Genomic DNA, 14,069 nt, shown 5'->3' on the forward strand with positions numbered 1-14,069 from the left:
TATTACCAGTGAGAACAGACCTGATTTAATATATGGATTTCACAGTAGAGACAATCCTTAATGAGATAGTGTGTGGAGTAAATGCACTGCTCTAATGAAAAATATTAATTCCTTCAACAATCCACATTTGTGATAATTGTTCTATTTCTGTGTCAGTTTAGCTGAAGTATGTACGAGGAACAGAGTATCTTCTGGCCAAAATCATTTTTAACTATAGGTGGTAAATGTTTCTGCTCTCACAGCAGGATCTGATCTTTGCACAGTGAACAGCACTGATGCTTACTGCTTATTTGTGGTGGTTTGTTTGAGTTGTAAGGTTCTTTCCATTGACTAATATAACTAATATAGCTAAGCTATAACAGTCTTTATATATTAGAGAGCAGTCTCACGTGCAAAAGAATGGACCCCTCCCCTTGTTGTTCATCCAAGGAAGATCCTCAGTCAATGTAGCTTGTTCAGCTGAGGCCAGATATATGCTATCGTAACTTACCCTGACCCTCTGTTTGTTTAAACTCTTCAATTCTGGTACAGTTCCTTTCTTTGTCAGCAGACATACCTGCTGCCCAGGAGTGCTGAAGCAAGCAGCCTTCAAGCTCATATTGATGTTCTTACGAGCATCAGCTATTGTTGCAGTGGGCAGGACCAATGACATTTGTGTAGCCCAGTGAAGTATTTATAAGCCTGTCCTTCAGGTTATTTTCTGTATATTAAAGAATTTCATTCTTCATAAATACTTTAAAGGTTTTAGAGTAGAATTAAGCTTAATCAGATTTCCATTTTTGGTAATACTAGTGAAAGGGTAGTTAACAAAGGTAATTAGGCATGTGTCCTGAAGTATGATGGCTGTGTAAAAGAAATAAGAATAAACTTTTTTTAAAATGTAGAATTGACCCATGTCTGCTGCTGCATGTTCATTTGAAGTTCATGCCTTGGAAAATGGACTTTAATGGCAAAGACAAAGGCTCAGAGCTTGATCTGAAGCAGATATTGAGGATCATCTCAATATTCGGAAGTGCAGCTATTCCTTAAGTATACTTCTTAAAAAAAAGAAACAACTGGATTATCTACATTTATCACACACGTTAATGATACTTGGAAGTTGCTTATCTGCAAAACACAATTTAAGAGATCTGTTCTTGTTGTTAGTCTGATCTGTTTACATTGGTAACCAAAATAAAACTGCTGTAGTACTACAAACCCAGCACTGTGACAGGAGCAGAAGCTGTATCCTATCCTTTCTTGCTCGTTGTCAGAATTGTTTAGGAAAGTTCCAATTCAGAAGCAAACTATGTCTTCCATTTTCTCATACTATCCTGACATTTTTAAGTAGGGTAAAAGAGGACAGGCTTTGATGAAGATACTGCTTATTTCTCGGAGTGGTGTCTGGGGAGAAAAAAATCTAGTTTACTCCAGCTAAGAACTCCAGGGTTCTTTTTGTTTGTAATTTGAGTAATTGTGGTCTAGACTTAATTGAACTCCCAAAATACCCCTTCTAGTTAGTTGTCAGACCAAAAAAAATTGTGTACATACCCAAAATAAAAGTGCCTGCACAAATACACAATCTGTCATGCCTGGTGACACCTCCGAAACTGAGATTAAAGGACTTTAGAGGAAATTAATAGTAAATCACATGAAAATTAATTACTATTTTATTTGTATTAGCACAGCCTGTAAGCAACTGAGCTCTAGGTCTGGACCAGAAATTCAGTAGGCTAGCCAATTTAGATGCAGATTTATTACAGTGACTAGAGGTGTTGTAGGTACCCTGTTCATACTAGTAAATGGTTTGTGTGTGTGGTAGTAACTCTGTGCCTATCTCTACCTATATCCACCCACACCTTAAATTATGTGCATCCCAGGCTATTCAGAAATAGAGTGAAACATATTCATGGTCCAAAACACTTACATCATATAAAGTATTCCCTCTATACTTGTAATCTGACCGTGATATTTTCACTTCTTCATTTGTTGTAGAAGGCTGAAGAAAATGCAGAAGGAATGGCATCTGGTCTTGGTCCTGATGGAGAGGTATGAATTTTACAAAGTGGTTTTTTTTGTTGGTTTTTTTTATAAACTTTCCAGTGATTGTTCTGTGTGCCATTGCTGTAGGTTAAAAAAAACCATGACCACAAAAGTTCTAAGAAGAGCTGTTGTTTATAACCGGGAATAAAAATTACCTAGATTAACATTTATGCTAGCCTGTTTCTCTTCAGAAAGTTGAAGACTAAAAGAAAAAGATATTGAATCTATCACTGAGTATGCTGAAGAATCCCTCTCAGCTTTGTTATATGCTTAAAAGTAAATGGTTTTCTTGCAGTCCGTGTGTAGACATCATTTACTTTATAAAATGTGGTTGTAAACACAATATAATCTAGCTTCCCATTTTTATAAAATACATTGTTGACTTTGCATGTAATAACCTTTCAGACACAGGACAGACTATAGTACTATGATGGCTTAAGACATCTGAAAGTTCTTTTTCCCTCAGAAGCAAACGGAAATGAGTAATTTTTCTGTTGTTCTTTGAATAATTTTTTTCATTCAGTAGCAGAGCATATGCTGCCTCATTAAGAGCTATTCTGTTAGTGCCATTTTTCTGTTCCATTTTATTTTTATATAAAGACTTTAAAATTGTATTTATTGTTTTACTTTTGGTCTTTTTTATACTTGCAAGTGATTTTTTTGCTGATGTAGTTAAAAGATTTATAGCAAAATCCTTTAATATATTTATGGTTGCACAAGGAAAATGCACATAACATTCCTGTAACTTCAGTATTTATGGAAATGGGCTGTTTTATACTCTGTCAGTCACTGTATTTATAACTGTTCAGAATTATTTTTTCTTGTTCGTATATATATTAGGAAAAGATTCTTAAGTAGAATCAGTGGTAGAAGGCAAAAAGTTTTTAAAGTAGAAAACCTGTGATTAAACAGGGCAAAGAAATAACAGAAAAAGTAATTATAGTATTCCGGTTTTGTTAGAGCACCAGAATAAGTAAAAGGTTTTGTTACTGCAGGTGCTTTATCAGCTTAATTGAAGAAGTCAGGACAGTGAATCTTTAAAATAGGCCTTCTTTACTTAAAAAGTTAGCTAAATTGTTACATCCTTGTTTCTCCATATAACAGAAAAGGTCATAAGGTCAATGTATGTTTTTCTGTTACAAATGTCCATTGGTATAAATAACAGGATTAAATGCGTATAAGCATACATACCTTGTGTCTTGTTTCACAGAAGCCAACAGTGTATTCTTTTCCATGCTGCTCTTGTTAATTTATTTGGAATACTGGGATATATTTGTGGATGTCACACATCCACAATAAAATATGTAACACAGAAATACTGTGACTCAGTGTTTGCTTGATAGCCATGTGGTAACATGTGGCTTCTAATAACAAAACTTCACTGCCTGTTTAGATCTGGAATTTTGAAGGTGCTATTAGTTCTTTTTATTATGTATGACAAACGTGAAATTCAGTTGCCTTATGGTATAAAATTTCATTTGACTTTTTAGCCCATAGATGAGAGCAGTCAGATGAGTGACCTTCCAGTCAAAGTGACTCACACTGAAACAGGCAAAGTTCTTCTTGGACCAGAAGCACCAAAAGCGAGTCAGCTGGATGCTTGGCTGGAAATGAATCCCGGGTAAATAGATACCATACAAACGGCTTTTTCTATTTGCATTGATTTTTTCATGGGCTGCTCTTAGTTATTCTTTATTCTATTCTATTCTATTCTATTCTATTCTATTCTATTCTATTCTATTCTATTCTATTCTTCTTTTAATTTGTTATGTGTAAGTTGAGTAGGAGGTATATTGAACCTAATCCCTCCTCTTGTTATCTGTAATTCATAATCTTTCTGTTGTCTTTGTACAGCTATGAGGTTGCTCCCAGGTCAGACAGTGAAGATGAAAGTGGCTCTGAATATGAGGAGGAGGTATGTGTCTTTGGGAGAAATACTGTGACAAGTAATACAGTAAAAAACAAGTACTTATTCCATGTGATATTTTCCTCTTTTTCATAAGGAAGGAAGAGAAAGCAATAGGAGATGTGTAGGTGTTTTAAGAATAATACAAACAGGAAAAGTAGCTGGTTTTGTAATTCTTTTGAGTTCATAGCAGTTGCCCTTTATATGTGCTGTAAATGCCTAACTGGTAATTTGGGTTAGGAAAAGTAAATATTTTACTCTGACTATTAATAATCATGAACCAGAGAATATAAGCTGGTTCCTATTTTAAAATATATGTCAGAAAAGGCTGTATTGTGGCTTTGTGCTGAATGAAGTTAACATCTTTAATGTTTATGCATTGGAGGTTTTATTAGCAATTCTGAATAACACAGTTATTATTTATATATTATGTTTATTAAAAAGTTACGGATTATGTCAGGGATTTAGGTTCAGACTGTTCAGGGTAGGCTTATTTGTTCAGTAGTTTAATAGTCATGTAAATACTATTATTACAAAAATTCTAAAAGGAATCTTAAACTTAAAATTAACACACGCAAAGATCCCAACCCTGCAGGGTCATAATATTAGATACTATGAATAATCAATACTGATACTTGCATAGCATTTTTCAGACAGGTACTTTCTGAAGGTGAGGAAAACTGAGGGTTAGAGAAGGACCATGTTCAATCAACATGCTAGTAGCAGAACTAGGTGTAGAATTTAGATCTCCTAAGTCTAGCAGTCTTTACAATACTAGACCAAATGACGAGTGAAACTGACTGGACTGTATGATGTTAAAGTACATGCCTTTGTAGGACTAATTACTGCTAATATAATTCTACAAGACTCTCAGTATTAAGATAGGAGGGGAAGGCCTGATACCTGTCAGATTCTAGGAGGAATGTTAAAAGAGAGGTGCCCACATTTTTAGCACAGACTCTTTAGCAGCAGTGTTGTTTAGAGCTGGGGAAATAATTCGTAGGAGGATACACTTGCGCAACTCAGAGCAGTGTTTTGTTCAGCTTCATTAGTAAGATTTTAAGTTGTTGGTTATCCATTGCAACTGTAGCCAGAAGAAAAATTAAGTTATTTTAAAAAGACTAAAAGTGTGGTCTGTTTTTAAAAAGTTAAGAAACTAGAAGCCTAAAACAGCAGTTCTTGGCAGTTTTTTAAGCTTTATTAGATTATCACACATATGGAATATGATATAAACATATATGATGTATATATTATCGAGAAGATAATATTGGTATTGGAATCTTCCCCATGAACATGGTAGACAGAATAAGGCTGTTAAAAGTAAGATCATTAAAGGGGAAAATACTTTTTATTTCAAAGTATCATGACTTCCTGTTGGTTAATGTATGTCAAAAATTATCTTCTTCTTGTGCTGCAGTGCAGTTCTGTTGCAGAATAGGTGTAAGTTGAACTTTGTGATTCAGGTTTCTATCATAAAGCATTGACCAATGAAAGCTATCAATATGTGAATGCCAGTTGAAAGTCTGACTTAGGAAGATGTTGTACTTCCCAGCACCCCTGTTCTTTTTTTGTATTCTGTAGGATGATGAAGAAGAATCAAGCAGGTTAGAAGCAGATGAGAAGATACTCCTGGATCCTAACAGTGAGGAAGTTTCTGAGAAAGATGCAAAGCAAATCATTGAGTGAGTGTTCTTTAGGTGCTGTTTTTTGTTAGGAATTGTGATTTCTTACAGTGGCATTTCCCAAGAGTAGCTTGCTCTAGATTACAGTGAGTTGTGGTAGCTTCTCTGGCATGAATGTCTGCAGGAGAAGGAACATGATCATTTAGTATTAACTGTGTACTGTTTGTACAAGTAGCTTGCACCCTGTGGTGTACTTGCCACAGTTGGGGATTTGCACTGTTTCTTTAGACATACATATGTGAGCTGTGGTCAAAAAACCTGTTTGTTTGTGAGAATTCACTTCAGTTCTTTTTCTGCTTTCCAGGACAGCCAAACAAGATGTGGATGATGAATATAGCATGCAATATAGTGCTAGAGGGTCTCAGTCCTACTACACTGTCGCTCACGCAATCACAGAAAGGGTGGAAAAGCAGTCTTCTCTTCTTATTAATGGCACACTAAAACATTATCAGGTGAGAAATAATTAAAACATTAAAATATTTAAAACTTGGAATTACGCTCGACATTTCAATGTGGTATTTCAAGTGGCAAACTGAAAATTTGTTAAGAAATACAACATCTCTAGTAGGTTAGAATTTGGGAATTGTATGGACAAAGCAATGACGGTTACCTATCACAGATAATGTTCCATACGTACTGCTTGAATAATAATACCAACTTTCTGCATATACCTGTAACTTCTTTTTTCATTGCAGACCAATAATATTTTGGTTTTGTTATCATTCTCATTGACCTGGAATTTCAGTTCTGCTTATTATTTTCATTTGTGGTGGGTTAACAATATTTTTTCTTCTTCCAATATTTCAAAGTTTAGGATTATATTTTTTAATTAAGATCCTAATATTTTAGTGCAGTGATAAAATTTGGAAACAAGAAAAATATTTGACTATGGAGGTTGATGTCTCTGTATTCTTTACAGACATTCAGTGGATTTAGTAAGTAGGAACTTTTGTATTCTGACATAAGCTAGATTCATGTCTTCTCCCAAGTAACTAGCAATAGGACGAGAGGAAATGGCCTCAAGTTGCGCCAGGGGAGGTTTAGATTGGATGTGAGGAAAAATTTCTTTACTGAAAGAGTGGTTAAACATTGGAACAGGCTGCCCAGGGAAGTGGTTGAGTCCCCATCCCTGGAAATATTTAAAAGCCGTGTAGATGAGGCACTTAGGGACATGGTTTAGTGGGCATGGTGGTGTTGGGTCGATGGTTGGACTCGATGATCTTAGAGGTCTTTTCCAACCTTAATGATTCTATGATTCTATGTATGATTAAAAATGTCCTTGGTACGTGCTTTCAACACTTCTGCTATTGTACAACTTTCTAGGAAACTCCAAGAACCTGCATCTGTTCTGCAGTCAGAATATTACTTCTACAGCCACATAATATAAAGAATAATACTTACTCACCAAGATGTCATAAAGATGTATATCTGTTTCTACTTGCAGAGAACTAGGAGGAAGACTGTTTCCTAAGTGTGCAAAGCATTGTGATTACAACCCCTGCTTCCTATGCTCCTCAGCACTGCCATCTATTACAGTAGCTTGTTTAAATAACTTAAAACTCAACAGTTAAGCTGATTTCTCTTTTCAAAGCATTTTAGTATTTTTATATTGGGATCCTCACTGTGGGACATGGTGGGAAAACAAGACAATGAACAAAAGCTGAAACAAGAGGGTTCAGACTGGGTGTACAGAAGAGGACAGCGCCGCTGTGGAGCAGGGGCTCAGAGAGGTTTTACCTAGGAGGTTTTCAATCGCTGACCATATAAAGCCTTGAGCAACCTGGCCCTGAGGCTGGATCTGCTTTGGGGAGGGGAATTGGCCTAGACACTGCCTGAGGTCTGTTCCAAACTGAATAATCCCATGATCCTACTTGTTCACAGCAAAACTCCATCTGAATTTGAATTCTGTTGTGAATCCTTAGCACTTCTACGTGTCTCACTGTGAGCCCTCAACAAAAAGAGGAATGTGTCATTCAGGGACTGATTTTGAACATGATAGGTTAAATAACTTTTCTGGCATCATTGAGGAACGCTGTGACTAAGACAAGATAGAATCCAACCATATAGAGAAATATGTCACTTTTTCAGCTATGACTCTATTTTTGCTGCCTCATTGTCAATATGTTGTCCAGCTTGTGCACTCAATGAAGCAGGGAGATAACAGATGCAGTCAGCAGCCTTCTTTACTGCATAATCCTGATTCATTGGCTGGGAAGGTTTACCTGATATACTAAATGAATAGTGTATAACAATACTAATTTGATGGCCATATTGTCTTGAAGTGCTCATAGATGGGAAATTAAGATTGTGATAATTCCTTTACTTCCTCAGTTGTAGTTACTTAGGAAACATAGAAATATTCTTAAGTTATGCAGATCTGTGTTTTGCAGTGCAATTTCCCTGTGTGCCTGTCCTGGTTTTGGCTGGGATAGAGTTAATTTTCTTCCTAGTAGCTGGTACAGTGCTGTGTTTTGGATTTAGGATGAGAACAATGTTGATCACACACCGATGTTTTAGTTGTTGCTAAGTAGTGCTTACACTAGTCAAGGACTTTTCAGCTTCCCATGCTCTACCGACTGAGAAGGCTGGAGGTGCCCAAGAAGCTGGGAGGGGGCACAGCCAGGACAGCTGACCCAAAGTGGCCAAAGGGACATTCCATACCATGTGATGTCATGCTCAGTACATAAACTGGGGGAAAGCTGGCCGGGGGGGGGCCGCTGCCTGGGAGGTGGCTGGGCATGAGTCGGCAGGTGGTGAGCAATTGCATTGTGCATCCCTTATTTTGTATATTCTCTATTATTATTATTATTATATTTTATTTTCTCTTCCTTTTCTGTCCTATTAAACTGTCTTTATCGCAACTCATGAATCTTACTTTTTTTTTCTTTCTTTTTCCCTGATTCTCTCCCCCATCCCACTGCGGGCGGGGAGTGAGCGAATGGCTGTGTGGTGTTCAGCTGCCTGCCAGCTGTGGCATGACAGTGCCACAAAGCAAAATAATTCAGTCTGTGGAGTTACACAGACACTCACAGGGATTACCAATTAGAGCAGGTCCGTTAGCTGCTCAATGTGATATCTAGCAATGGAATAAGTAGATTTGTTCTTTATAATGTCTGTTCTATATAGTAATTGCACCAGAGGTAAGAGGCACACTTGTCTAAGGAGCTTTACGTCAGGAACGTTGAGGCTTGGCTTTGGTTCTAGCAAGAATGTTCTGAAGGAGACTCTTCTGCAACTTTCCCCTTCACTCCCTGTATTTCCCTGTCCTCTAGATTTTACATGCTTTTACCTTCTCAACTTTTTTTCTGCTTTTCCATGTTTCTTACTGTCAAGTTTGGTCAGATTGCCTCTTCCTTCATACCGGTATATGTCAGTGGAGAAAGTTCAATGACATAGAAAAGACGGTTTTCCTATTCTCAATTCTGAAGCTACTTTGTAAGTGGGACATATGGTTGCAGAACAAATTCTGATCAACTCTTGGTGGCCTGAGTATTTAATACTTTAATATAAATCAGTCAGCATGTACATAAAGCCAGTAAATTGGCAACATTATTTTGGATATTCTCTCACATGGACAACAGAAGGTTACTTCAAGCATGTACTGTTTTCTCTCTGAACTTTTTCAGGCCTCTTAATTTATTTCTCTCTCCATGCATGAGACGCACCAAAAGTCTGGATCTTAGAAGCAAAAACTTACTTTGCACTTGCATGAGTAATGTGTGATACACACACATGTGGAAGTCTGTGTGACAAGGGAATAATCTGAGTCAGTGCTTTCTAGCAGTACTCCTTGGAGTGTGAAACTCTGTTATGTAGACATTTCTTGGCTACAGTACTCTGGCTTCCTTCCAGCTCTGGGATTTTGTACACAAGGCATAATTGGACAAAGGAGGCCTGCTCTGACATGTGGAGGTATGGACAGCAGACACTAAATGGACAAGTGCTACGAGAGCTGTAGCATACCAGTGATGCAGTTGGCAAGTGTGAGGCTTACATATTTTGTGCAGACTTGATGGGTTTGGTTTTGAAAGATTTTAACTGACACAGGCAAATGCATGAAATGTACACAGAAAGTTTAACATTTGACAGTGTTGAAATTGAAGAACGAACTCTTGTAATGTTAAGTATTTATCAACCTTACATCTGAGTGCCTGTGTTGCTTTGTGTGCAGTACAAAAAAACCTCCATGTATGAAATCTGACTTCATATTATGGGCTCTGCTAAACAGGAGTGATGATTTCCATATAGCTGTTACCAGAAATTTATCTTGTTTTGGTTCTTTTTTTGGGGGGCAAGGTGTTAAGATAGCCAGGGATCCCTGTGCATATAGTATTATTAAAGGAAATCCAATGTCTAAGTAGGCAGGGACATCAGAACCTTGGCTCTGTAGTACTGGTGTTAATTATTTGTGTGGGTTTTAAATAACTGAAACTATTATTCTTCATTTCAGCTCCAGGGACTGGAATGGATGGTTTCACTCTATAATAACAATCTGAATGGGATTTTAGCTGATGAAATGGGACTAGGAAAGACAATACAGACTATTGCACTCATCACTTACCTGATGGAGCACAAAAGACTCAATGGCCCCTATCTCATCATTGTTCCCCTTTCGTAAGTAAAGGATCTCTTTCTGCTATTATCGTTCTAAGCATTGCAGATTGGTTTATTTGGAACACACACTTGTTTTTCATGTAATGACAAGATGAGGTGCACAGTGAGATTACACTGAGCATGTATTCAGTGTTTTCTTTGATCCTTTCCTTCCAGGTAATTGTCTGGCATTGGAAAGGTCGTCAGAAGGCTGATAAAGCACTTGATTCCATTAGTTTCACTGTTCACTCTTTCGGCAAACTGAGTAGTGAATTTACTGTAATTCACTCTTAAGCCAGAAGAGGGGGATGGTATTTCTTTCATATCACATGCCTGCCGTTCCCCATTCAACTTTAACTGTGATATTAAAAATCTGTTGCTTAATTCTTTAAACGACTGGCACCCCATCTGATACCAAGTAATCATGCTTTAATGAGGTTGGATGATCTTTTAAGTACAGTATAACTAGCCCTGGATGTAGCCTTGATGAGTGATATTCACACTTCAGTCAGGTGTCCAGATTATGATTGTTTAGTGTGCTGCCCCCTTTTGCTTTTCCTTAGCTTTCCAAGATGCTGCTTATTTTATACGTTTCTTTTACTGCATTTTCCTTTCTCCAAAGGTGAGGTGTGGGTTTTAGTGATTTGAAGTGCTGTGTTTTAAATAAAAACTGTCAGGCCCTATAAAACTGATGTAGGATATTGAGGGGTTGTTTGCTTATTTTTGTGTTTGAGTGACTTGATTGATGTGCAGAATTTCCCTGGCATCCCTATCCCGTTAGATAATTTGTCCAGCAATTGTGCAAATGTGTTGTAGGATTGGGATGAATTTTACTTGTGGCCATCTCTTTTGATTTCTTTTGAGGTATCCTGTCTTCTGGCTGTGCTGCAGTAGTAACGGATTGACTAATATAAATACCACTGCTGTGCGTAATTGTATGAATACAAATGATGAGCTTTAGTGTGAAAAGAAATGGTTGGGAGAAGATCTGTAAAGTAAAACAAAGTTTAAAGGGAGAGTGTTATTTATGTCAGATATCACATGGACGTAGTAAAAAAATCAGATTTCTTTTAAGTACTCTGTAATGATTTTTCTTGTGTTTCTAAAAGGACCTGAAATTTCTTTCTCGTATACATTTTAAAAGCCACCTTTCCCTGCCTTTTCTTAACAGCTAGTACTGCTGCCATCACAGGTCCAGTAAGAAGAAAAAAAAAAAGGCAAGCAACCAAAAAACCTCAAGGTTATTTTTTGCTGCTGTATCATGACAGCAAACAAACAGCAGAAACAGTGCAAAAACGGACCTGCATAGTGGCACTGGGTGGCACTATGAGTAGTTCTACTCAAGTAGAACACAGATGAATTCTATTAACAACTTCATAAGGCTGTATTTGGAAAGTTGTAACGTCAGTTTTTGGATGATAAGTAGTATAAAAGAACTTACAACTCTATTTTTTGTTCAGGGTTATATTTGTTATCCTTAATATGCTCCAAAATACAAAGATACATGTAAAATACTACTCTGAATTGGTTTCAGAGAGGCCCCTGAATATGAGCTGAAAGTGGGTTTCACACTTTTTTCTGTTTACTCCCCTCTCAGAGATGCTTGTATATCATTATGGTATATAAAGTGCATTATTTTAAATATACTGTTAATTATGGGGGTTGATTACGTGAAGTGTGTTGAAAAGTTGGCAACCACTTGGAAACATTTATAAAGTTTGACCTGCAAATGATGAAATATCTTACTTTTTCTTTATAATCTCTATGATAGGACTTTATCCAATTGGACATATGAATTTGACAAATGGGCTCCTTCTGTTGTGAAGATATCTTACAAGGTTTGATTTGCTTTTTGTATGATTATAGAGTTGATGGTGTGAGAATAGAGCAGTTTCTTCTCTGCCTCTGCATGCATGTCTAAACTGTTTGATCTTGAAGTTTTGCCATATATATCAGGTACTCAGCAGTGTGAGTTAATCATACTAAGAAGACGACTGTAATAAACTGTAACTACTTTCATATAGTGAAATACAGAATAAAATTGTAAATTATCACATTGCAAGGCTTCTGATGAGAGTAATACAAATGATAACTACTTCATATTTTATACATAGCTGAATACTTCGCTGTTTGGCTACTCTAGTAGTGGTACGGCCAAGCAATTTGTAAGGAGACTAGACCAGTAGCTACATGTTTCCAGTGCCCCACAAACAGAGCTTTACAGTCTAGCAGCCATTTAGGGAAAGCACTCTGAAGAAGTCTGGAATGCATTGATATATTGTTTGCAGTACTGTAGGATTACAAGTTCATGTGGTTGCTCTGTGTCTGCTAATTCATAAAAATGATGTATTCTCTTCATCAGAAGAAAGAGTAACTACTCACTTCTCTCTCTCTTTTAGGGTACACCTGCAATGCGCCGCTCACTTGTTCCTCAGCTTCGAAGTGGAAAATTTAATGTTCTTTTAACTACTTATGAGTACATAATAAAGGACAAACATATCCTTGCTAAGGTAGTAATGACTGTCATCTCTTAACAGCAAGGCCTTCAAGACCTTCAAATGGTGCATAGCACGAAACACATTTTTGTTTTATAGGGAAGTCCTGAGTTGTTGTTCTGTCCTTCAGTAAAAGTTAAACCTTTCATTTACTTCTCTATTCTTCTGTTTATGATTGGACTTCTCAGTCACAGCTCTTCTCCCTGTAAACACCAGGATTTTCCTGAATGTGGCCAGGAGACTTTGTGCAATTCTGTCAGTACTGTATATCTGCCTTGGAAAAACATGACTTTTCTCCCCTCTGCTTAACGGCATTTAACCTAATCGGCAGTCCTGACTTTAATGTTTTCCATTGTTTCTGACCTGAAGCTCACTCTTATTAGAGCCTTTCCAGTTATGTGGTCACTTTTCCCCAAATGACTAAATAGTCACCTGTATCATGAATTTGGTATCCAGACTCCTTACTACACATGGCCCAGTTCTTAAAGGCTCAGTAACTGTCAACAGGTGTGCCTTAAATGTAATGAACTAATTTGAAAGCTACTGTACAGTAAGACTACTTCATGTACACACAAAGCAGACTAAGGAGGTATTTTGCCATACGGATAAACCATATGGTCCTACTGTCCCTTTGTTGTTCATTTTCATTTTATTTCATTCTATTACGTACTGCATATTTAGATCATTAATTTTTCCTCTCTGATACAAAGGCAGTGCATTTTCTTAGCATAATTCTGAATACCTGAGAACAGTTTGGGAGTGCAGAGTTTTCCTTCCCATTTAGTTTTTGCCCACCCTTGCTAAAAGACAGGAGGGACAGCACTATGCCATTCAACCTGTCCTGGGAAATGGAATTAGTTAGCACCTAAGAAAGTACAAACCGAGGCCTTCCTAGTTGTGAGAGGTGGTAACAGAGAGCTAGAGCAACTTTCTTTCAACATCTTCTGTGACTGCATTTAAGCTTTCACATTAAGAGATAGAAACTTTATTTGAAGATGCAGTAACTGAGATGAGATGATCGTAATCATGCTGCTTTGTTCTTGAGTAAAAACATAGGATTAGCTGGAACAAGACAAAGTTCAGGGTTGCTGTTGTTTGTGAGCATAGTTATTTTGTCTGAAAATGCTTTTGTCTCCTGTCAAGGTTCTTGTTGCAGAGAGATTTATTTGGAGTTTATGTGGTCTCTTTCTTCCCCTGTGAACCGTATTCTGGCCTTGAAGAGGCGGTCACCCTAATCTCTTTCCCAGAAATGGGAGGAATCCGCTGTTTGCTGTTGCAGTTCAAATCAGAATTCAGCATCAGATTCAGCGTACCTAGCGTTTGTTTCTATTTTTGCTGCTTGCAAGGGCACTGGTACTTGGATAATGCTTG

General features: G+C 37.2%; 1 protein-coding gene across 6 annotated transcripts in view; it reads left to right on the top strand.

The window, feature by feature from the left end:
- Positions 1 to 14,069, top strand: part of SMARCA2 (SWI/SNF related BAF chromatin remodeling complex subunit ATPase 2) — a 119,513-nt gene that overhangs the window by 45,603 nt on the left and 59,841 nt on the right. For all 6 annotated transcript variants that reach the window (XM_076363408.1, XM_076363411.1, XM_076363407.1 and 3 more), the window contains 8 exons: positions 1,975 to 2,028; positions 3,513 to 3,643; positions 3,877 to 3,937; positions 5,510 to 5,610; positions 5,915 to 6,062; positions 10,061 to 10,224; positions 11,975 to 12,041; positions 12,603 to 12,713. In XM_076363408.1, the coding sequence (XP_076219523.1) occupies positions 1,975 to 2,028; positions 3,513 to 3,643; positions 3,877 to 3,937; positions 5,510 to 5,610; positions 5,915 to 6,062; positions 10,061 to 10,224; positions 11,975 to 12,041; positions 12,603 to 12,713 (837 nt within the window). The remainder of the gene's footprint in view (positions 1 to 1,974; positions 2,029 to 3,512; positions 3,644 to 3,876; positions 3,938 to 5,509; positions 5,611 to 5,914; positions 6,063 to 10,060; positions 10,225 to 11,974; positions 12,042 to 12,602; positions 12,714 to 14,069) is intronic.

The sequence above is a fragment of the Aptenodytes patagonicus genome, chromosome Z (assembly GCF_965638725.1).
Source record: "Aptenodytes patagonicus chromosome Z, bAptPat1.pri.cur, whole genome shotgun sequence".
In the NCBI taxonomy this organism is placed as follows: Eukaryota; Metazoa; Chordata; class Aves; order Sphenisciformes; family Spheniscidae; genus Aptenodytes; species Aptenodytes patagonicus.